Below are 24,799 nucleotides of genomic sequence, written 5' to 3' on the forward strand. Positions count from 1 at the left end.
AGTAGGATAAAAGTTAATAAGCATTTATACAAGGGAGTCTCTCACGAAAATTCTTCCCCCCCCCCCCCACCGGATGATGGTATTGATTAGAATTAAACCCGAAATTTAAACAAGTGTGCATTAGGTCTGTAAAATGAATATCATTATAGAAGGAGACCAAAGCAATGAAGTTAATTCTTTTTTATTTGTTAAACGGAGTTCCCTCCTTCCCCCACCCCTTCCTCCTTCTGGGCTGGCCTGTCACGCCTTCTCAACAGGCTAAAATCATTCAGAGCAGCTCGCAGAGAGAAACACGACATTTATGGTAACCGTCAGTCTTCAGAGAAAGAAAGCAGTTCATTAATTTACTTCCCTCTTACTTCAAAGTATGATAATGTACGTTACCCCCTTAATCAATAGATATGATGTACGGTCAATATCCCCGCAACACTGAAACAAGTCAAAAACCCAAACAAACATCCACGCCGACTTTGCTACCCGAAGTGTACACCAGTGATGCTGTATTCACCCAGGGACAGCTGTATTTTTTCTGAATTTTAGGAAGCTCTGATGCATTTGATTAAAAAAACCCAATAACCCAACCCAAACATAGTAGGCCAGTCAAAACAACGCAGCTCACCGTTGCTCACAGTATTAATAACTCCTACCTTTAAACTATCAACATTTGGACGACAGAGGAGAGGAGATTAAACTGCGTATTTTCAATACACAAAGAGGAATAGCACATGAAATATTGTTTACACTGTTGTATAGCTGCTGTGTTCCTGAAACTCGGGTGACACTTTCTGAAAATATACACGCCAAATGATCTCCGCGTACCTATAACCTAGGGCAACTGGCACTGTCCTCACGCGCCTGATATATGGCTTAGTCTGGGTTGCCAAAAACGTTCGCGCAAAGCAACAGCAACGTAAAAGGAATCCGGACAGAAATCTACCTCACTGCGGGGAGACAGTCATTGTGCTGAACTATTTGCCTGTTTCCCTTGAAAAGATAAACGGTCTGAAAGCAAACCGAAGTGGACTGCAATCCGAACTAGCTAGCTATAAGGGAACAAACACCCCACCCGGAAAGTGGGACCTTTGGATCCACGCCAGATACCTAACAAACGAAAAAAAAGTCCACCAGAAGGCACACTCCATAACTTCTAGCCACAAAAACCCGACTACGTACACACTGCTAAAGGGAAAGGGGGGGGGGGGCGAGGCAGGAGAGTAACAAGATCTACAAACGACTGAAACTAGGGCCACTCACTGAACTGAAAATGCTGCAGGGAGTTTTTCGAGTCACGAAGGGGGCTGGGAAGGGGGAAGCAGAAGTGCACTCGGGTATTTGCACTGAGTATTTGGGGGCACCCTGTCTTTGGGGGCACGCTCCCTCCCTTAGATTTGCAGGCGCTCTCTGCGTCTTTCTTTTTGGAGAGCCGCTGCCGCCCGCGTTTGGTGGGGCTGATGACCTCACGCAGTAACGTCTCGGAGAGGCCCGGCGAGGCTGTAGATTGGCTGGCCGGGACTCAGCGGCACTTCAAAGCCTGAGAGGGAGCTACAATTGTGGTGGAATGGGCGGAACTGATCATTGTATTGCACACCTCTAAAAAAAACACTGCCTCTGATTTATCAATATAAAAAAGATCCTCTGAGAGGAGGGCACTTTTGTGTGATGGCAACTTCACTTCTAGGGGTGAGTCTAAGGATTTTTTCTCTTGCTGGTTTAATTAGTTTCTTTTTATTGTCGATTGGAGGGGGTTAAAATAGCCCCTGTCTTGACCAGGGCTATCAGTCTCCTCTATTGAGGTTTTTTTTTCTTAAGTACAAGTGAGTTTAGGAGAAAAGAAAGGGGGGGGGGAAGGGGCCAGAGTCACTTTTCAGTGTGCAGGAAAAGGTTTTTAAGGGCATTTGTAGAAGCAACCTACAGCGCTTGGGCTGTGCTGTTCCTGCATCCCCGGTGAAGTGTCCTCTCTTCTTTACATGTGACTGCTGGAGGAAAAAAAAAGCACTTTTCCCGTCCGTGTGCAATTGCTAGTTTGCAACAGATTGCGGTTTTCTTTTTCCCTTTAACATTTTTCAGCCCGTCGCGTCCAGCAGGTACGTTGAACTTGTATGTTTGTTTATTGGTACGTAGATAAGACTGTCTCGCAGCTTTTTGCAGCCTGGTCTTTTTCGGCCTGAGAGAAGCGAACCTGTTAAATCCTGGGGTAAGGAGGACGAGCTGCAACGTAGCTGCCTCCGGGCTGAGGGGGTTTAGTTTTAGCATCGCGGAAATAAATAACTTTTCCCCCCCACCCCCTCTAGGTTTATCAGCGTTAAAATACCCCAGCTAGCCAGAGGCTACGTAAACCCCAACTCTCGTTAGCCAGCCCATTTCAGAGGACGCCTGGAAAAACTTTTCTCTCCCTTCTCGGGGTGGGGGTGGGGGTAGCGATGGAGCGAGCTTGGGTCAGCGGTTTGGGGAGAGGGGCAGAGACGCGATGGGAGGCGGGCGGGTTGTTTCGAGGGCAGGCTCCGAAGCTGACGCCCTTCTTGTCCCCCTCTCCGCAGGAAGAACCGAGGTTAGGCTCGACTCCTTTGGCCATGCTCGCCGCCACCTGCAATAAGATCGGCAGCCCCAGCCCGTCTCCCTCGTCCCTCTCGGACAGCGCGTCCTCCTTCGGCAAAGGCTTCCACCCCTGGAAACGCTCCTCCTCCTCCTCGGGCAGCTGCAACGCGGTGGGCTCCAGCCTGTCGGGCTTCGGGGTGGCGGGCGCTTCTCGGAACGGCTCCTCGGCGGCGGCGGCTGCAGCGGCGGCCGCGGCGGCGGCGGCCGCCCTGGTCTCGGACTCCTTCAGCTGCGGCGGCTCGCCGGGCTCCAGCGCCTTCTCGCTGACCTCCAGCAGCGCGGCCGCCGCCAGCTCGCCCTTCGCCAACGACTACTCCGTCTTCCAGGCGCCCGTGAGCTCCGGGGGCGGCGGCGGCGGGGGCGGCTCGTCCCAGGAGGCGGCCGCGCACCAGCCCGTCTTCCTCTCCAAGGTGCACACGTCGGTGGACGGGCTGCAGGGCATCTACCCGCGCGTGGGCATGGCGCACCCCTACGAGTCCTGGTTCAAGCCCTCGCACCCGGGCCTGGGCGCCGGCGAGGTGGGCTCGGCCGGCGCCTCCAGCTGGTGGGACGTGGGCGCCGGCTGGATCGACGTGCAGAACCCCAACGGGGCGGCGGCGCTGCAGGGCTCCCTGCACCCGGCCGCCGGGGGGCTCCAGACCTCGCTGCACTCGCCGCTGGGCGGCTACAACTCGGATTACTCGGGCCTGGGCCACTCGGCCTTCAGCAGCGGCGCCTCCTCGCACCTGCTCAGCCCCGCCGGGCAGCACCTCATGGACGGATTTAAGCCCGTGCTGCCCGGCTCCTATCCGGACTCGGCCCCCTCGCCGCTGGCCGGCGCCGGGGGCTCCATGCTGAGCGGGGGCCCCGCCGCGCCGCTGGGGGGCTCGCCCCGCTCCTCAGCCCGCCGCTACTCCGGCCGGGCCACCTGCGACTGCCCCAACTGCCAGGAGGCGGAGCGGCTGGGGCCGGCCGGGGCCAGCCTGCGGCGCAAGGGGCTGCACAGCTGCCACATCCCGGGCTGCGGCAAGGTCTACGGCAAGACGTCGCACCTGAAGGCGCATCTGCGCTGGCACACGGGCGAGCGGCCCTTCGTCTGCAACTGGCTCTTCTGCGGCAAGCGCTTCACCCGCTCGGACGAGCTGCAGCGGCACCTGCGGACCCACACGGGCGAGAAGCGCTTCGCCTGCCCCGTCTGCAACAAGCGCTTCATGCGCAGCGACCACCTCAGCAAGCACGTGAAGACCCACAGCGGCGGCGGCGGCGGCGGGGGCGCAGGGGGCGGCGGCGGGGGCGGCTCCGGCAGCGGGGGCAAGAAGGGCAGCGACACCGACAGCGAGCACAGCGTGGCGGGCAGCCCCCCGTGCCACTCCCCGGAGCTGCTGCAGCCGCCGGAGCCCGGCCACCGGAACGGCTTGGAGTGAAGGCTGCGGCGGGGGGCGGGGGAGACGCTGGGGCTGGGCGCCCTCCCCAGCTCCCCCGCGGGAGTAACTGTGTAAAGGGGCCATGGACATGTAAGTAACGTGCACTGTTTTCATGGACACTCTCCCCAGGGCCTCCCTTCCCCGCAGCTTCAGCTCCTGTCTCGGTGCCGGGCCCCCGGGCAGCCCCCTCCAAGCGCGCCTCGCTCGCACGTGGGTTAAGGGGAACGTGGGGCCGGACGAGAAAAGCCCTAGGGGAAAATCGGCCAAGGAGGAGGCAGATCGGGACAAACTAGCGTGAGATGGGGGCCAGCGTAGTGTGTCTCATTGAGAAAGTTGGGGGCCGAAAGCGCCCGGTGCTGCCACTTGAAGCACTTGGGTGCAAATGGGATTGGAGACTTTTCTTTCCAAAAAAAACAAACAAACAAAAAAAACCCCACCTAAATAAAATAAAACCCTTCCGTGTTTATTTAAAAATCACGTGCTCTGCAGCTGTTAAATGCCTAACGTAATCGCCGTTTCACAGGTCAAGAGCTTTTTACGCGTATAAATAATCATTTTAAAAAACCAACCTACCCCAACCATCAAAGAGATACGCCTGGGAGCAATTCAAAGTTGCCGAAGAAGAGGCACATCTTGCGGGCTTGTTTGCTGGCGATGGAGGGAATGATTTGGGAGTGTTATAACTATAATTTCAAAGTTTTTTTAGAAACACATTTTGCAATTGTTGTTTTTGAAACACAGCGCTAATATTGAATTTAAAACGATCCCGAGCTAATCATTTATTTTAAAAAAGCACTGCTTTCCAGTGAGACCAGCGTGACTGTGTTTGTCCTTTTGAAAAATAGATTTCAACCCCACTTTACAAATTTAATCTCGTTTGCTAGTCCACCGGTCCATTTGTATAGTCCCGTTTCTGTACATTCACACGGTACACCGAAAATAATTAGGATTAAATTTATTTTTTGGTAATTAAATTCAAATCCAGTGAAGAAGCATCCTTGGTTTCAAGCGAAGCTGTAGATCGAATGCCAAAAAGAGGATGATGGGAAGAAATAGGAAAATAAAATATTCGTAAAATACATCTGAATCTAATGGTTTGTACAACTGGGGAAATCGTTCTAGATTAGCTAACAATTAAATATAACTCCACCAGTGTATCGGTGTGAGCTGCAGTTGTTCAGGAGACGATTTTGTATAGTATTTTTCTTGTACATTACTTCTAGTAAATATTTGAAAATATATTGAAGTACACTTGAGCTTTTTTTTTTTCTTTTGTCACGAAAAAATATTAAGCGTTATTGTTGCAGTCCTAGTTAACTGCCTTTTTTTTTCCTGGACTTGTTTCTTGAAGTGTATCCTCAGATCGCACTTCAGGATATAGTTTTTGCTTGAATATTAATTTAGATAGGCATAAACCTGTAAGCAAACAATATTTGATAAATGTTGAATGACATTTAATTTAATGGAGCATGTACTTATTTGCATTTGCTGGCAGTTCAGGTATAGTTAAAGTGAGAGTTCTCCTATATTTCATAAAGTGGGTTTGCCAAAACCCATGTATTAAATAAACTGTCCAAGTGAAACTGAACTAATGTTGGCCTATGTGTATTTCCTGAAAATAATATTGATAAATGTTAATAAACACTCCTGACACTACATTAGCTGTTTGCAAATGCTGCAAACTATTTGTCTCATTGTAATGTTGAAATAATTTGGATATTTCACATTGAAATGGAAAGCCTTTCGCTGGAACATTTTAGATTTGCATTTTAAATGCATGAAATATGTAATTGATTTTTATCTGTAATATTTTAAATGGTATTAATAAACTCCAGATAAAACATTCCATTAGGTCAGTTAATTGTTTTTTTTTAATCCAGTCACTGTAGGTGGTTCTTTATTTACCTGAAACTCCTACAGTCTGAATAATTCTCTATATTTTAATGTCAACAAGGGAATACAAGGAATCAAATATAATTTTAAACTATAGTATCTAATGCAAACCATACTTGAGACATTAAAATGGATAATTAGTCAGTCTATATGAAAACTACAGCAATAGCTGAAATTAAAGAAAATGTATTAGCATCTACTATGTGCTGATCCTGTGAAAGCATTGTGTATGAATTAACTGGGTTGCATATACTTCTTTAATTTTTTTCCTCCCCTTTAGGTCGGATTGATTGTAAATGGTCAATTTATATTAAAAAGACAATTATTTCTTAAAAATCTAAAGTAATGAAATGTTCTGGGGATGTTTTTTAGATAGCACAGGACCACCACCTCTACCCACAAAAAGTTAATGAACATGATGAACCCCAACTTTGTATAGCCATGGGGGGGGGGGGAGACTTAACAAACCATTGTGTATGAAGAATTATTCTATCCTGACTAAGGGACCTTTTTCTATTGGGCCCAGAATCTGTTAATTTCAAGGACTGTAGTTTATTAACAAGAAGCTCATAAAGCTTAGGAGGACTAAAACTGTTGCTGTATCAGTTGGCTATTGTCCACAGATGTCAGTGAACATCACTGTGAGGGTTTCCTAGAACTGAATATCTCTTACTGATATTATGGGAATGAGTACAATTTTTAATTTTTGGTGAAAAGTCCTAGTCAACTCTTCTTGCCTTAGAACTTTTTTCTCTTTGAAAACCTAACCTGCTCTATTAAATATAGAACTTGCATTCTGCCAGATTATTGAATCCCTGCAAAATTCAATAACAAAAGAAATATGTACACAGAACTGAGATTTCCACAATTGCACTCTGTGCTTGCATGTGAAATATATAACTGTCTATAGCATCTCCTAGCAATTGTAAAGGAGTGATGCACCCAGGAACTTGACCCTATAAAGTTATGGACATTTAAAATAAACTGGAAACAGGAATTATGCTAAATAAAGCTAAATTTCTCAGCAGCCTTATTACAAATGTTGCTGTTTGAGGCCTGCAAAGTTTTCCATTGAAACAAAGCAACAGTTCGCTGTGCCTCTTTTTTAATTATGTTTAAATGGGATTAATGTATTTAAACATAGCTCTATTTACATCTATATGCAAAATGTAGTGGTTTGGTTTCAAGGAAATGAGAATAATCTAAAATGAAAGTTAAATGTTAAAGGTAAGAGGAATGCTTCTTCTGGTAACTCATAATAATGCTCCTTCAGTCTGTCACTTAAAAGAGAAGGAGGCTAACATGACAATAAATAGAAGACTTCTGCTAAATTTATGGAGCTAGCTTTCTGGAATTGGGGCAGGTTTACAACAGGATCTACAAATGACAAAACTCTTCCTCCTCCCTCAAAGGTGTGTGAGCTTACTGGTCCTTTAATGCTTGATGGTTGTATACCAGTAGACATTTTTTTTCCTTTAACTTCCTCGGGAGCAAAATTCCAGTCTCTTTCCCCTTTGTAGCTTGATTTATTTTTACTAAACCCATCTAGTTAAGGGCATTGAGTTGTTTGATACCAACTGCAAATTATCCTGCGTTTAAACCAAGCGTTGTGTAGACCAAGGTAGAATTAAACTAGTTGCTGACCTTCAGGTCAAACTGGTGTCCATCAACCCACCTTCCAAGCGCCTTAGAATTATTGCGGCCATTCTCCTTTGCTCTTTGACCTTTTAAATCTTTTTTCCACAAGCTTGTAGCAATGTCTATCAAATTTCTTGTCCTACTTTTTCCTTTAATTCCAGCTTTTCAGTTTGCAGTTTACACTTTTCAGTAGGGTAGAGAGAGGAGGTGCCTGCAGTTGAGTTGGTTAAAAATACTATGGATTTTTGACTCTGCTTAAATGCACCCTCCCTCCATCCCCCATCAGCCTAATATATAAAGATACTAAATAAATACAATGTTTCTGGCCTTTTCCCCCTGATAATGTAAAAAGGAAAATGAATGCTAAACACTTCATGCTATGCGGATCCAGGATACACGCGTCAACATTTTCATAGCCTTCAAGAAGTCAGTACTGTAAGAATGTAGGAAGGCTTTGAATTTAACAAATAATTCACTCGATTTGAATGTATATTATATAGGGGTGTGTGTGTAGATAGGTAGATGTGCGCTTGCCTAAAACTGGCAAACTTCAGTTGTGTTTGGTGAAGCCACTTCTAATTTGGCATTGAGAAGAAATGGCAAGGAAAACGTGTGAACGTATTAATAGCGTGGTGGCATAAGGTTTAGTGCCTCCAGAGCTTAATCAGATCTGATGAAAGGGTGAAACATTTTCACTCTAATTCAAAGTAGCTTGGTGTTTCCTAACATACCGAAGAGAGCTGCATAATCAGCTAGTTTCATTATACTCTACTTTATTATATTAAAGGGACTCTTTAAGAATCAGAGCTTGATTTTTCCCCAACCCCCAACCTCCCTGAGGAAAAACTGATTGTGAAATATGTACTTTAAATCTTAGACTGATTACTTTTAACTTTACTACTATCGTCTTTCTTTCTTTTCTTTCGTTTTCTCAGGCTTTCTGGTTAATTTGCTTGGAACCTTTCAGAGAAGCTGTTTGTTATGCATCAGGAAAGTGTGTACTGGGAGAAACCACTTCAGTTAGCATTTCTGAGTTTCTAGACCTGTGGCTTTTAAATGCTGTTTGGAACTGTACCCTTTGCTACTTTTTAAAGTTTCTTTTAATTCCTTATTACGGATTCCGGTAAGTGCCGTTTAAAAAAACAACAGGGAGCTAAATTTTGGTTTAAACGGAGTTACTCCGTATTTACACCTAGGTTACTGGAAGCGGAATCTGACCATTCATAGCTCAGCAAGAGGCATAATTATGTTATATACTATGTGCTTTGAAAGGGTTTTTAATGGCCCCAGCCATAGAGGAGCAACTTTGTTTTTCGCCTTTATGGAATTTCGTTTTTAGCAGGCGCAGTACTTAACTTCCACGAGACTCTCTTAAACTAGAGGACAGGAAACTGCTCCATGCCAGGCGTGTGTGTCTATTCGCGTGTGTGCTCCTCATCTCCTCTGGAGGGCAAAGGTCACAAGTCCCTGCTCCCAGGTCGCTGATTCAGCCCAAGCTGGGACCAAACGCCCGTTTTGGGGTGAGGACCGGTAGGGAGCAGAGGAATGTCCAAAATCATGACACTGTCCAGTAGTTGTCTCAACATTTCAACGACTTCTCCCTTACCTGGCCATGGAGCCTTCTCCCCTTCTCAGGACAAGTGCTAGAAGCCAACTCCTACTTATTTCGAGCAGCGGATCTGAGCTTACATTTAAATATGTTTGGAGCTATCCCTTGTCGCTTCTTTCCGTTGCTCCTTTTGGCCAGCCCCACCTTGATACAGGTATAATGAATGCACGTGGCCATGAGCGCTGACAAAGCGCAGCTTCTCCGATCGGAGTAACATCCCCTGGGCTTTCAGCACGTTTCAAACATTTCACGCCAGGGTTTGTCCTGCGCGTTTGAATCCAGCATGGGGTGGATTCGGGAGGAGGCGACCTGAGGGGGCTCACCTCTTCTGCGTCGCTGCCTGCCGTGTCCCACGGAGCAGCAGCAGCATGGCAGGACTTGGTGTTTTTGGGTCCCCTCCTCCTCCCTTCAGCTCCGAGCCTTGCTTGGCGCGCCACACAAGCCCCCTCCACCCCAGGCTGGACAGGCCGCCTGCCTTCCCCTGAGCAGGCTCAGAGCGCCACCCTGCGCTTTCCCCCTGCCGGGACTACAGGGCACTCAAGGGTGGGGGCTTTCCAGACGGGATTTCTCCTCGTCCGGCCCCGCTCCGCGCTGCGGGGCAGCCAGGCGCTGGACAGGAGGGCCGGAGAAAGCTGCCAGGCATTTGTGGACTTTATGCCCTGAACTTTTCTGTTGATTATTTTTTCATCAGCTCCAGCTAGGCTGTGGCGGGGGGAAACCCGGGGGGAGGGGGGGGGGACTGTCAGGCCTGGCTCACACTCGGATGAGTAGGGACGGTAGGTCCGGGTAAATCTGGGCGCTGCCTTGCTCGGGGGCGGCCCTGACTGAGGGGCCGTGGGTGAACGCCGGGCCGCACTGGAGTCAATTTCAGCGCCAGCGGAGAGGCTGGCTCGGCCAGTAGCTGCCCCATTCCGCAAGGCAGAGGCGGATCGTGTCCAAGCGCTGTCCGCCTTCGCCCTTTACAAGGGTCCGGAGCAGTATCGGCTAGTGGGGCTGCCCCCCTCTCAGCATCACTGGCCCGCGCCCTGCGCCCAGGCTCCCACCCCGCCCCACTTTGGCTTCTGCTCCTAGCTGCAGCGCCCGGCCCTTTCCCCCCCTAGTGAGCCGCTTGCTGGCTCTGCTGGGGTTTCTCCGACAGCCGCGTTGCGTCCTGCCGTCGCTTCGCCCCCCAGCTCTCCCCTGGCTGGGGCGGGGGCTTCGCCTCTTCTTGCAGGCCTGGCTTCAGAGGGGCTTGGCTTCGCGCGGCTTTAACGCCTTGCCGTCAACAATTGCTGGGCGGCGGTGCACGACCCAGGCCTGAAGGTGGCTCCCCTACGCTGCCCACCGAAATACCGTGAAAAACCCGTCGACTCGGTTTTTGGAGCAGAGACTCCCCTACAATCAGAACGGGGCCCTCTGTGATTGGTGCAGTGAGCCAGTAGCGGTGGCCAGGTGCACGGCCTTGCCTGTACCTGCTGCACTGGTCTGAGTGATCACCTCTAGTCCCATAGCCCTCTCCAGCGCTGGACGGGCTCGCTTTGCTAGGAAAATGAGGGGTCTCTCGCAGGTTCTTAGTCATCCGGAGCCAGCTAGTGCTCAAGAAGCAACAGGGCTTCGTTAGGCGGCCTGTACCTTTACAAAGCGGATTCCCGCTTGCAGGGTTGCTGTAGCCGTGTTGGTCCCAGGCTATTAGAGAGGCAAGGTGGATGAGGTAACACCTTGTATTGGAGCAACTTCTGGGGGTGAAATGGACAAGCTTTACAGCCACACTCTGCTTCATCTGTTCTGCTCCACTTTCTGGTGGCATTTTTTTAGGTTGTAATTCGCGGACCCCACATTTCAAGCACAAGGCCACACAGTGTTTTGTCGTGGAAATAATCTGATGAGAGACGTGCCTTGATATACGTGTATTTATATACATACAACTATATGTATCGACACGCTGCCCTTCAGCGTTTCATATCATTCTCTCGTGCTGTAGCGTCTCTTTAAGCAAGCGAATCACTAACTCACCCGAGTTAAAGCCACACGCAGAATTGGGCTGAACTAGAGGAAATCAAAGCCACGCAGAAGTTAGACTGCCCTTTCCGAAGTCGCGCCATTGTGCCTAGGCAGAGTCAGCGCCTTGCAGCATTAAGCACACGGGGGTGAGTTGAAATTGAATTTCTTTCTCTGCTGACACCTTCTAATGGGCCTCGGAAGGTGCATAATTATGCGGTGTAACACTTCACGGGTTGTTGGAGTGGGAATTCCCACGGCGCTGCAACCACCGACCAGAATCCCCCTGCTACACTCGGTGCTAAATGAGGCTTCACAAGGAGCAGCCCCAAGTGGCTTTCAACTCTCTCTTTTACTGGAGATCATAGCCAAGTCCCTCCCTTCCCTTTAGGAAGTCGTCTTTACCCCTCCGCTCGACTACGGTTTATTAGCGACTTTTTTTTTTGATTGTTGTTAAAAACACCTTCGCCCGTTATCCTCATTAGAGGTTTTAATTGTTAAGCGCTAGCCGGAGCCGCGGTTTAAACATCAATTCTCCACAGAAGAGCCCATGCTCGCAGCCTACCTGCACTGACCTGTTTGCCAGAGAGATTCAGCCTCAGGGAAACAACCCACCCGTAGGTTTGCCTTAAAAATCGGATCCCAGAATTGATGTTCCCTTAAGTATAAACAGTCACTCCTTGCAATCTGGTCGGTGAAGCGCCGGGATTGCTGGGAGGGTAGGAAGCGATCAGCTAACAGTATTTCTCTGGCGATGTTAGCCTCTCGGTTGATTATTCTTTCTGTGCAAGACGGAGAGGGGTGAAGGAAGAAGAGCGGGTCTGCAGGTGCTTTCGCTTAACGCCAAGAAAAGGAACACATTATTTTGTCACACATCAAAGCCCCATCAAAATACGAGACTCTTGCAAACCGTGGCGGCACCAACGCCGTATTTTGAAAAATTGCTCTTATTTAGTTTTTACAGATCTCTTTCAAAACTGGGCAGGGGAGAATTGACAGTGTAGTATGCGCTTTGGGATCTGCTAGTAGCAATTTAAGCACTTACTTTTAGCACTACACCATACCATTTTCAAAACTGCACTTGGGAGATTTAAATCCCAGAGGAATGCTTCCAACTACTGTGCAGTTTGTTTTTAAACAAATTCTTTTGACACTAGTCAGGAAGATTCTTTTCTCCAGCTAGCGATGGGTGTGCTATTTTTGCTGCCTTGAATTTTTCCACACCTAATTCAGCTCACTATCCCTGTGGTTTTGTAAGAAAGCTTTCTTACTTGAATCCAGGAGCAGAAGGCGTTATTAAATTCTTACAAGTCTTTTAGCAACTGCTTTGAAAGGGACTAAACAATGACACAATCAACATTACATTGATTTCACCCAAGACTCTAACAATGCTACCGGCTGGTCATGTTTACATTGAATGGGAAATTGAATCTCTCATAGGCCCATGGTGCAGCCCAGAATTTCCACAGATAACAATTGTCACTGTTGATGGAACAAGGCCTGCAGGGTTAGGCCCACAGTGAAGAAGTAATGACCAGCAAAGAAACTGTCTTCAGACTGCAATTGGACCTACTTATACTGAACCGAAAGGAGTTAGGCTGCCTAATTTAGTGCCTTCTGTTACACATAACCCACGATCAGATTTAGAACTATGTTAAGGAAGAAACTTTGGTGCCTGCATGTGCCCACCCATACTCCATTACATGACCTATTCCCTCCCCTTTATGTTCTCCCTAGGCCTCTAACAGCCTCTGAGCTGTCACTCTCATTGCAACCAGTACTAGTAGTGTAGTAAGTGAATATTTTTAATAATGCTGAAACCAGAATATCTAACCACCTATTTTTAACCAATTCTCCCTTGTCAGAAATTAATTATAATTGCCATATCATTGCAGTAGCATCTCCTCTGAGACAGTTAAACACACCCCACCTTTTGCCTGTATAACTTATTAGCAGGATAATCTCTCTCCTCTCCTCCCTCATTTTTAATACATATACCATGACATTGTTGGAATATATACAGGCGCATTTTATTGATTTTTTCTATTTAGTTGGACAGTTAAAGAGGGATTTCTCTTTTAGGATAGTAAGAGTACTAGTACATGAGACACTACTATCTATTTGGTAGATATGCTTACTTTGTTTTGATAATAGATTTATTTTTTCCCATCACTTGGAGTCTGGTCTTGCACCTCTTAAAGTGTTTACATATATTGGCAGGGTCTGAGTTTGTGTGGCTAACTCCCTTCCATTGAGAGGACGGAAGCTTTGTAATGAAAACACTTTCCAAATACATTTTTAAAAAATTAACTAGACTTCTATAATGTTGAAGGCAATTGATTATTTATGATCACCTGTACAACTATCTTCTAGGCCCTGTGCAAACACAGATTTTTTTTCTTTAGGACTCCAGAGCAATGCATGGCTGGAGGGGTCAGTATCACCCAAGCTTTTCACTGCTTGCTCTGCACCCGTGGTTCTCAATCTTTCCAGACTACTGCACCCCTTTCAGGAGTCTGAGTTGTCTTGTGTATCCCCAAACTACACCTCTCAAAAACTACTTGCTTACAAATCCAGACATAAAAAATACAGAAGTGTCACTGCACACTATTACTGAAAAATTGCTGACTTTCTAATTTTTACCATATCAATATAAAATAAATGACTGGAATATAAATATTGTACTTACATTTCACTGTATAGTATATAGAGCAGTATAAATAAGTCATTGTATGACATTTTAGTTTCCACTGACTTCACTAGTGCTTTTTATGTATCCTGTTGTAAAATCAGGCAAATATATAGAGGAGTTGATGTACCCCCTGGAAGACCTCTGTGTAGCCCCTGGGGTACATGTACTCCTGGTTGAGAACCACCACTCTACACATCTGAAGTGCCTTTTGAACTGCATTCTTTGGAAAGCAGCCAATATGACCTTTGGCCACCAATAGGAGCAACTCAGTGATATGACAGGTCCAATGCACCAAGTACAGGATTGAGAGCAAGGAACTCCTATATTCTAATCCCCGCCTCTGACATTGTGTCTCTAATACACTACCTGTTTAAATGAACAACCGCTCAGCCATCTGCAAAATGAGGTTAATATTTAGCTACCAACTTCAGTTACATAGAAGTGGCTAGTAAGTGTTTGCAAAGTGCTCTCTAATAACAGTCAAGAATCTGCCAGAATGTGCAGTAGACCTTTGCCAAACAGAAGTACAAAAGCCATGAGAGTATTTCTAAAAATGGACCTTGCAAAACTTTTTTCAGATGTGGCCACTATAAACGGATCCCAGTACAAGCCACTTGCCCCCTCTCCCCCCCACAGTGTTACCCCAAGTATCCTGAAGCTACCCTAAACTCAATCCATAGGGCAACAGTCAGTTATGAAATGTTGTCTGGAGTAACTTGGAGAGGCTATGTTATCTGTTAGGCATAACACCCGGCCAAAAAAGGCAAACAGTGAAGGTACAGATTTTTCTACTGCCTCTTTCAATGAGATTTTTAACAAAAGTTGAAAGCAAAAGAGTAAAATGTAGGTTTACGTCAGAACGGACATCTTTCTGTTTCCTAGTGGTATTTCATTTTGATTTCGTTATTTGACAGGTAAAAAGACTAGTTTGTAAGGTAACTGTTGACTTTCCACCAAATGATAATGGGAGAGTTAAGAGGAGGTTTTAAAAAGGGAAATCTGGAAAATATGCAGAAGTCGGCACGTCACTTGGTGGCCAGCGAGAGTACTGCTTATGAAACAGAGTGATTGTCAGTGGTGTAATGTTTGGTGACTTTCTTCTACTGCTTTTAAAGGTTTTACGTCACACTGTGTATACTTTATGCTATATAGTTTCTGCAGAGAAAACTGTGTGTGTGAAAGAATGCTTATACCAAAAGCAATATTACAAATACCTTCTCATTAGTTTATCATGTTTGTACACATACAGGAAGGACCGGAGTGTAATACTGGTAACTAACGGGTACATTTTCAGCACAAAGATTTAGCCACATGTTGATAGGAATCATAATGTGGGTAAATCCCTGTTCTGATATCTTGCCCTTAGACTCTTGTTAGTTATAACTAACTGTATAGGGACGTTCTAACTTCTGCATAACACAACTCTAATAATTTAAATGACAAAACTGGTTTCTGCCCTTTTATAGGCCAAGTTTTAGGGTCCTTATACAGGTAAACTTTCTGAGTTCACTGGGACTTTGCCTGAGAAAAGACCAGGTTGGAAACTGAGTACAACCTCAGGATTTGTCTAAGTCCTGCAATAAGAGATACAAGCAGCCAAAATGAGCAAGATGCTTGTCTCCTTCCTCTAAAAGAAACAAATCTAGCACTGCTAATGGAAGTTAAGCTCTTGAACCATGGTCTACAAAAACCAAAGCAGCATCCCCTGGGCAGCTTTTGTCTAGACATATGTAAGGTTATAGTTTGAACTAGGCATGAGGCCAAGATTTTTTCTTTAAATGGAATATTTTTGGGTACCCAACTTGAGATAGCTGACTATACTCTGACTTTCAGAAAGTGCTGAGCACCCACTAGATGAAAAATCAGGCCTTTTAAATGAGTCACAAGTGAAGTATGCAAAAATTGAGGCAAATAAAATCATCAGTCTCTTCTGAAAACCTGGGCCATAGAGTTATAGTCATGCAACCAAAACTAAATGTGATAAGTGGTTGTTAAGGCACTGTTTATTGGTTTGAAAATACTGTGCCAACTCAAAATGCATTAAGGTAAATTTATTTTTTCAATTGCATGTTTATGGTTAAAACACAATAGCTACCAAATGCTAACACTTGCATATATAAATTCAAAAAAGTTAATGATATTTGGAACCAAAAAAGTTGCCAAGTAATCAATTAACTATTTAAAAAAATACATGTATAACGAACATTTTATTGGCTTATTTTAATTACAGAAATCAAAGAAAAGCATGCTTCTAAAAATAAAGACATCAATTTGATTCCACACATGACACTCACCAGTAGTCAGAATCTAAGGAATTCAATCTCTAGGGATCTTTAAGTTTTATGAATGGTGTGAGAATACCTCACTTGGCTGTCACTTTCCCACTGTTTCTAGATTATATGTATAATTAAGTATGTAACTAGAAGCTGCCCATATAAAAGTAATCAGGTGTTTCTTGTGATCATATCTGGATTCTGAAGATATCCAGAACTACAACCAACCAACCACTTTCTGTCTTGCCAAGTTAGAGCTGGTATGGATAACTGAACATGTCCTGCTATGATTCTTCTTGGATCCCTTAGTCTTCCATCATTTCAATTCACTTAAGTTTAAACATTTTACTTACAAAACAGAAAAGGTGTAACAAATATGATGAAGAATATATGGCAACAGCATATACTTTCATAGTGTCTTTTACTGCTTTGATCTGATGCATGGAAAACTACATTTTTCATTGATGTTTAGTCCTATGTACAGACTAGGTACTTAGTGCTCAAAGGACACTCGTTTTTACACAGATCCTGTTCGTACACACTTTAGAATTCTATTTCTGGTAAAAGGAGAAGTATTCCTCTATTTTAAGTAATATCTTGGGGTAAAATGCCCTGGATGTCAGAGAAGCCAAATACAAAAATCAATGGAGGCTATATACCACATCTTTCTTGCTCTGTTAAATGCCCTGCAGCTAATCTAACTCTACAACTAGAGGATTTGTACACAAGTTCCTTAAACTGTTTAAACTTAGACTTATGAGGGTACAAACTCACTTTAATAAAAACCTATGATCTATCATTCCTATATCGTATATGTTATTTATGGTACAAGTATTAAAACAAGTTACACAATGGGATAAAATATTGTTAGGCCACACTCTCTAAAATGGGCATAAATAGTGCTAGGGCTACGCTCCTTCCCGGTTTAGTAAGTGAGGTGCGAAAGGTCACTGTAGCAATAATCCATAAAGGAAAGAAATACAACCCTAGTACTACCAATGTGAGTAGAAATATCGTAGAAGAAACCTGTATTCTGGGATAACTCCCCATGCTGCAATAAATATGCTGGTCAATTTCCCTGTGTAGCCAAGGCCTTACACACTTTAAAATATTTTATCCTGTTTCTGGGGAATTATCTAGCACAGTGCAAGTGCCACTGCAAACTAATCTAGTGGTGGCACTTTTCCATGCAGGAAACCAAGATATTAAACTGGTCTAGCGGTGATGCTCTGCACTGGAGAATACTGCAAAGACAGAATGCTCAGTTACTGAGGAGGAGACTCAATCTCCTTCAGGCTAAATAAAGAGCAGGCCTGACTCTTCAAGAGTCATAGCTTTGCAGTCATTACTTGTAAAGATCACAGTCAAGATGCAGCACCTTGTGAGTGTCATGTTTATAAAAAATATTCTCCTAAAAAAAAGAAAAAGAGGAGGGGTTATGGAAATCTACAGAGTTCTGATGGAAATTTAAGTTGGCCAGGTAGAACTAAGTTAGGAAAGCAACAATGAAACTAAATAGATGCTTAAAGGAAAGTGACATCTTTGGTTGTGTCGCAAGGTCCAGCTATTTAAGACTGTTACAAAGACATTTAATCAATTATGGTAATAATGCCTGAATTTATTAGATAAAACAGGGTATTTTTATGACAATACAGATCTTAAAATGTTGCTGTTTTTCTGAAATTAATCTGAAAATGCTTTGTACTTCTACAGTATCTTCCTGACAAGATTCTCAAAGTTCATTGAGTCCTATTTTCCAAATGGGGAAACTAAGGTAAAATCTACACTAGAAAGGCTTTGCTGATACAGCACATCTGTACAGTGTAATACGTGTTTATAGATTCATGGATATTTATTAGGACACTGCAAGTATATGGTGATCAGATAGCGAGTGTGAAAAATTGGGACACTTTTTTGCGGGGGGGGGGAGGCAAATAGTCGCATGTAAGAGGGCTTGTCTATATTATTGCTTAAGTCTATGTAACTTATGTCGCTCAGGGATGTGAAAAAACCCACCCTCCTAAGCGACGTAAGTTACATCGACTTAAAGCGCTGTCTACACCACACAATGTCAGCAGGAGTCACTCTCCCGTCAACTTAGTGCATCTTCACCAGATGTACTGCGGTAGTGAAGACAAGCCCTAAAGACAAAGCCCCTAGTATTGTGACATCTGGTCACCCTATGTGAATAACAAGTCCAGCACACACAGGCAGCACTGAACAGCCTGCTACACCCTAGGTTCTATCAACAACATAACATACAAGACAACAACTTAACACTAAGATAAAGGTATAGCCCCATCTCCTGGTGGAGGTGCTGTCTACTACACTAATCATTACAACAGCAAAGCCCATTACAGGCATAAGGAGATCTTTTGTTGGAATAGGTAAACTGTCCCCTTGAATGACATAAGCTATATCATCAAAAGGACTCTTTTGCCATCATAGCTGTGTCTACATAGGTATGTGTGTGTTTGCTGGCATAGTTATGTTGGTCTGGGTTGTGGATTTTTTTCCTGACTGACATAGCTATGCCAACAAAACTTTGCAATGTAGATCTGGCCTAAGGCAAAGAGGCTGAGTAACTTGCCCTAGGTCACACAGGATGTTTGTGGTAGGGTTGGACCGACATTCTGACTCCTTCCTGTGCTCTGACCAAAGAAGCATCCTATCTTCTCCTCAGTATACAGATTATTGTTTTGCCTGTTAACACCATGGTAGTGCTCAAAGCCCCCGATCAGCACTGAGGTCCCCTTGTGGTAGGTGCTCAGGTAGACACAGGCCATGTCTACATTAGGAAAAAAGGTATATTTTTACAACATGATAGTGAACATGTTGTAAAACTCTAGTGTAGACAGGGAAAGTTGTAATTTTTCCTAATTTATCTGGTTGACAGGAACCCTAGGCTCATCTTGACTAGCTAAATTAAGGTAAAATATACCTTGCCCTGTTTACACTACAATTTTGTAATACCTTAGGTATCTCATTGTACAACCCTCTCCCCCCAAAAAACCCCACAAACACATTTTCTACATACTTACAGCCCTCACCCTAAAAAGAGTGAAATGAGACAAAGTAAGGGATATGACAAGACGAAGAAGGGTTAGAGGTAATGAAAATATAACCCCATGTAGGTTAGCTATTGCACAATTTAAGGTTTCCAAATCACTGAAAGTGTGTGAATGTGTTGGGATCTTAAAAATAAGTAAAATCAGGTATTTCCAACTACTGACCCACTCATCCTTTACTCATTGGTTGATTTATTGTGGGTGTCAGAGTAGGAGTGGATCCGTCTGAAGAGAAGATAACAGCTTTATGGCTTAAGTCAGAGAATGCTCCATGCATGTGAAGCAGTGTGGAAAGAACTCTTGTGGCAAAAGTAGAAAAATGGGCATTCAGTGGTGAAATAAAGGGTGCAGGGAAGGGCTGGTGGGGAGGGAGGGGGTCATAACATAAGGTAAGCACTTGGAACTGATGCAGAATATTATTGATGAGTTTCCATAGTTCAGAGCTACTGTACAAATAAATAAAAAGCTGTGTGTCCCCCTCTCATTATAATTGTAACAACATATAATTTATGTTGCAGAGTCTCTTTGAAAATTTGTATACTGCAATATTTTTAAATCAATTAGTAAATGTATAATTTTAAACTGGACAAGGATTTATCCATGAAGCATTAATTTAAGAAATTGTTTTTATGGGAACAAGAAAGGTGGAATGATGCATCAATGTGAGGGCTGTTACTGGGTTATGATTAAAGATGATGAAAATAAAGGTAACAGTGAGGATTCATCAACAAAGCTTTCTCCAGCCACAGTTTGCAAAGATCTAGGATCAGAGGCCACTCAAGACAATCTGCTGTCCTAAGTAAAACTTCAGTGTGCCACCTCCATCCTCACAGACTTAGGGCTTGCCTATACTTTTGGCTAAATCAGCACTGCTATGATTGATGCAGCGGTGTCGATTTAATGGGTCTGGTGAAGACATGCTAAGTCAATGACAGAGCGCTCTCCCATTGATATTTGTACTTCACCTCCCCAAGAGGCGGAAGGTAAGCTGGCGGGAGAGCATTTCCCATTGACATAGCACGGTGTACACACCGCTGTAAGTCAATCTAAGTTACCTCATATTCAGTTACGTAACTTACATAAGTGAAGTAGCCTAATTTAGGTCAATTTATAGCCTTAGTGTAGACCAGCTCTTAGGGTGGAAGATTTGGCCCTGCCACTCTTCTGTCATGATGGAGGAGCAGCTGGGCTAAATTTCAATGGTGTTATGAACCAGCACAGCGGAACAATTTAGCAAGGGTTGTGCTGGATTCTTCTGAGGAAAATTTAAAAAAAAAATCAAGACTGATTTTTGTCTAGAAGACATGCTCTAGTTCAAACAGAAATTAAGTCCTCTGGCCTGTGTTGTGTAGGAGTTCAGATTAGATTATCATAATGGCCCCTTCGGGTTTTATAATCTGTGAAGATAAACCATGGTAATTAAGAGTAACTGCATGATATGAGTAGCATTATAAAATGATTTGTTAATCTGAATGAAAGAGGCCGAACTTCTAATGTACTACTCTGGGTAAGCTGGAATGGGCTGGAACACACTTGGTCTGGTTCTGGGTGGGAGGTCCAATAATCAGAGCTGGTTGGGAAATTATTCCCCCCTCCCCAAATATTTTTGATGAAAATGAAGTTTGTTTAATTTTAATCCAAATATTTCGACTCTTTTTTATTTTTGATGAAAACCTGAAAAATGTTGAAAATTGTTTTTTGTGTGTACATTTTGTTTGGTTGAAAAGCCTTTTTTAGTCAAATATCGTAAGATAAGACTGGATATTTTGAGAAACAGAAATAGACTATGTCTAAGGCTATGTCTTCTCTGTGCCATAGTGTGGACTATGGGGGTGTGAATTGCAGAGCACACCTCTTTCAAATGGGACTCTATTACCATGAACTAGGTACCTTTTAGTTTGCACCAGCAGCCGCCACATGGGGGCAGTTAGAGCGCAATTCTTTGGTGTGCTGTGCAATTCACCCCTCCATAGTCCACCTTGCAGGCCAGTGTAGAGAAGCTGTCTCTTACTGTCATATTCCATGCTGTGAACAGGGACACTTATCTAATGTTTCCCTGTATGCAGGATGAAATATATGTGAGTAGGATTAGATGCTTCATAAACTGCCTGAATATTTGTGGATTTATGGAATGGATTCTTCCATGAAGTGTCCTTAATCCAGATTGCTTTCAATTGTTAATATTTGCATTTTATATATTTTATACATGTGAATGTCTACACTGTTCTGAATTAAGGACACTTCATTATATTAAGTGATATAATAGGGAATTCTATATATCTATCTATCCATATCTGAGGAAGCTGTAGCTGCTGCTTTAGTCACTTCACCTATAGGTAGAAATAAACCTTTCAGTAGGATTGGCCTGACTTATGCTAGGCTCTGCATAGCAGAATCTGAATTAGTTACGCTTTGGGCTAAGACCTTTGGGAGATAAATTTACCCAAACTCGGAACACACTTAGCACACACAGTTTGAAAGGATCCCATATATCATAACCTGTATATTGCAGCCAAGATTAGACTATATTTAAGCGGCTTTTCTAAAAAAAGATGCACAGATAATGTGAGGATTTAGCCTTTAGCATTTTAAAGAAAAAAATTTTTTTAACCCTTTGACAGCTTTCACAGTTAGTTTATAATTTCCTAACCCCCTTAACAGAATCATAAGAACTTGATTAAATATAAAATGTCTCTTGGAAATTGGGCCACTCTTAAAAGTGACTGCTAAAGAGACAAGGCCTTGTTTTTAAAGGAGAATTATAACCGCTTGATTTTTTCATATTGCTGCAGAATTCCTTTGGGGAATGGCGAACTAGTAGGATTATGACATTGCAAGAGATGGAAACTTGAGCAAACTGAGAGGGACAGGATTTTTGTTCACACTCATTTAACTCAAATTCTTGACAAACGCTTGGGAGAAAAGCTTTGGGAAGATTCAGTACCTTCCACCATCAGTTGTGAGCTGAGAACATTCCTAAGCCAGTTCTCTAATCCTTAAAGACTCCACAAAAAACAGTGAAATTAAGATATTGTCTCATTGTTTCCTTGTCTTTTTATACCCATTTGTTGTCTCGTCTTATATGTACACACTTATATTGTAAGCTCTTGAGGGCAGATATGGTCTTTTTGTTCTGTGTATGTACAGCACCTCGCACAGCGGGGTCCTGATCCATGATCAGAGCTCCCAAGTGCTATGGCAATACAAATAATAATAAAATACAATATTTCTAATGCAGAAAAGAAGCAGAAGGAAAACTTAAATACCCATAAACTCAATGGCAGATCTAAAAATAATACAGCCTATTAAAATCCCTAGCAGGGATTCTGTAACAGTTTAAATTGGGATTTATGGGTTAGTGGATTAGTAACTAATTGAAACTCAAGATGCATTATGTAATGAAGCCTGAATATGGATCTAAACTTTTTACAAATTTTAGGTTGTTTGATCAGGTCAGGCCCATCACTAGTTTCAACAATAGCAAACATGTAATGATTTAAACCAACTTTTATAAAAAAAAAAAACAAGAACTCTAACATTGATTTCAAATGATATATAATTATAATTATAGCTACATCTCTACATATCTGCTAAAGCAAAGAGTTCCCGTCCAGTTGCATATTTTATGGAGCAGGCAGAGGGAACAGAGTAGCCCACCTGAGGGAAATACTGAAACATGGTCTGCAGATAACATGAGAAAGAGAGGTTTATCCATGTTCCCACTGACTCAGTATTAAACCCCAGCCTATGGTTTAAACCTCTCCAACATGGATTTCCCAAAAAGGGCATCTTTCTACTCCAAAGGCAAGAACGCTGAGCAAGTTAAACTACTCCAGGTCCTGCGGAGCATATGTGTGTCCAAAGAAGAGTTGCTGGTAAGCCCATAAGGTCAGATCACATCCTCTGCATGCTAACTATTCTTTTTCCTGACAGCTCATTTCTAAAGAAGGCCTCAGGGGCTATCCTTGTTTTAGAGCTGTGTTTGTGCATTTACTAAATTAAAATAGGCTTCACGCTTTGCCATTAGTTGTTGATGAGTTCCTTGTTCTATTATTTTTCCATTGTTAATAACAACAATGACATCTGCGTTCTGTACTGTGGACAGCCTATGTGCAATCACAATACAGGTCCTTCCTTTCCGTGCCTGGTCAAGGGCCTGTTGCACCACCTAGGGAAAAAAACAGAAGACATTATGGGCTTGGTTTTAATACCTTCTCAGAACTGTTGCCCCTACACTGGCAAAATTTGGATCTGTAATTGACCAACAGCACACTTCCACCAGTGGAAGATGTAGTGTACACAGGTCACAGGCATTTTTAAATCAAATTTAGCCAAGTCTGATCTGAATAGGATGAAAGAGTGGTAAAGAAGGCTGCAGGTTCTCTGTGTTACACTTCAACAATTACAGCCACAGTAGGGAATTTCAACTTTGAATTTGCCTACTGCACCCACTGCCCTAAAGGTTGGTCTATATGGGGAAAGACAAGTCTGGACATTTCAGTAAGCCAAAATAAATATTTCTCTTGGGGGGAGGTTAAGTATAGGAACAGTCTTCCATCCATGGCACAAAAGTTTAGGCCGTACTTACACATACAAAGCCACATTTAAAACAGGCTTGGCATAAAACCTGTATCAGTATAGCTATGTCAGTTAAGGGTGTGAAAAAAAAACCACCTGCTAGAGCTATAGCTCTGCTGACAAAACTTCAAGTGTAGACACAGCTAGGCGGACAGAAGAGGGATTCTGTCGGCTTAGCTAACTTTGGGAGGGGGTGTTCCTTCACCAGCAGAAAAACTCCTTCTGTCAGTGCATGCTGTGCCTACATGAGGGGGCTATGCTGGCAGAGGCTTTATAGTATATAATCATAGTTGTTGAGCAGTTTTGTAGTGTGGCCGTAGTATAATGTATTTTTGTCTTGCTTTTGAGGGCAGAAAACACAAAATGTATTAGGGACCATCCTTTAACCTTGTTAACTGTGCAAGATAAAACATAGCTCCCTAACCTAGGAAACACATATTTCTCCTCCACCCTGCCACCATCCAGACAAGTAACCACAGATTCTCAATGGTGTTTCAACATGATTAAATCTGTGGTATAGACAGGGCCTTTGCAAAACGCATGTGGCTCTTCCTCCAAAATCAGTATAGGGAGAGTGATGTCTGTCCAAAATGGGAAGACGATTTTAACAATTTTCTTTCCTATTTGGCCGTTAAGGCACTGAGGGCCATACTCTGTCACCACTGATTTCAATGAAGCTACTTGTGGAGGAAGGTGCTACTCAGTGAGAGTCAGGGTATGAACATCTGGCCTTTTCGTAGTGACCTGCTGTGGCTGTACCAAGGTCGCAGGAAAATCCATGAAATCCCATGAAGTTCTGGAGGATCTCACAGGATTCTGTTGGATTTCCAGTGTTTTTCTCACACCACTGTAATCACTGCTTTTAAGCTCATTTTGAGAACTACTATACCCATCTCAGTTCAGATAAGCAAAATAATGCAAGTTCAATCGGGTACCAATTCAGAATGTACAGTCCTATTTGTACAGTTATTCTTCTAGGACACTTATTCAAATATACAATGGTATCAGCAGGTATGTCCAGCTAAATTACAGTAGAGCAGGACGTGCTACTGTGACCTTAAGCAGTGCAATGC

At 43.7% G+C, this 24,799-nt stretch overlaps 2 protein-coding genes across 4 annotated transcripts in view; one reads left to right on the top strand and one right to left on the bottom strand.

Annotated features, from left to right (window-relative positions):
• Positions 1 to 1,252: 1,252 nt before the first annotated feature.
• Positions 1,253 to 5,844, top strand: SP8 (Sp8 transcription factor). 2 transcript variants are annotated; one of them, XM_048838354.2, is made up of 2 exons: positions 1,253 to 1,680; positions 2,538 to 5,844. In XM_048838354.2, exons 1-2 carry the CDS (start codon positions 1,660 to 1,662, stop codon positions 3,996 to 3,998), a joined length of 1,482 nt encoding a protein of 493 aa, XP_048694311.2. In that variant the 5' UTR covers positions 1,253 to 1,659; the 3' UTR covers positions 3,999 to 5,844. The 2 variants fall into 2 exon arrangements, with proteins under 2 accessions (XP_048694311.2, XP_048694312.2); XM_048838355.2 differs by having other exon boundaries at positions 1,254 to 2,084.
• Positions 5,845 to 22,686: 16,842 nt separating this feature from the next.
• ABCB5 (ATP binding cassette subfamily B member 5) overlaps positions 22,687 to 24,799 on the bottom strand; it is a 74,644-nt gene continuing 72,531 nt past the window's right edge. For both annotated transcript variants that reach the window (XM_048838350.2, XM_048838351.2), the window contains one exon: positions 22,687 to 23,316. In XM_048838350.2, coding sequence (XP_048694307.1) covers positions 23,119 to 23,316 — 198 coding nt within the window. In that variant the 3' untranslated portion in view covers positions 22,687 to 23,118. The remainder of the gene's footprint in view (positions 23,317 to 24,799) is intronic.

The sequence above is a fragment of the Caretta caretta genome, chromosome 2, assembly GCF_965140235.1.
Source record: "Caretta caretta isolate rCarCar2 chromosome 2, rCarCar1.hap1, whole genome shotgun sequence".
NCBI lineage: Eukaryota > Metazoa > Chordata > Testudines > Cheloniidae > Caretta > Caretta caretta.

Coding starts and splice junctions, on each gene's coding strand:
- SP8 (XM_048838354.2), top strand. CDS start 1,660: ATGGCAACTTCACTTCTAGGG. Junction 1,681..2,537: donor TGGCAACTTCACTTCTAGGG/GTGAGTCTAAGG, acceptor CCCTCTCCGCAG/GAAGAACCGAGGTTAGGCTC.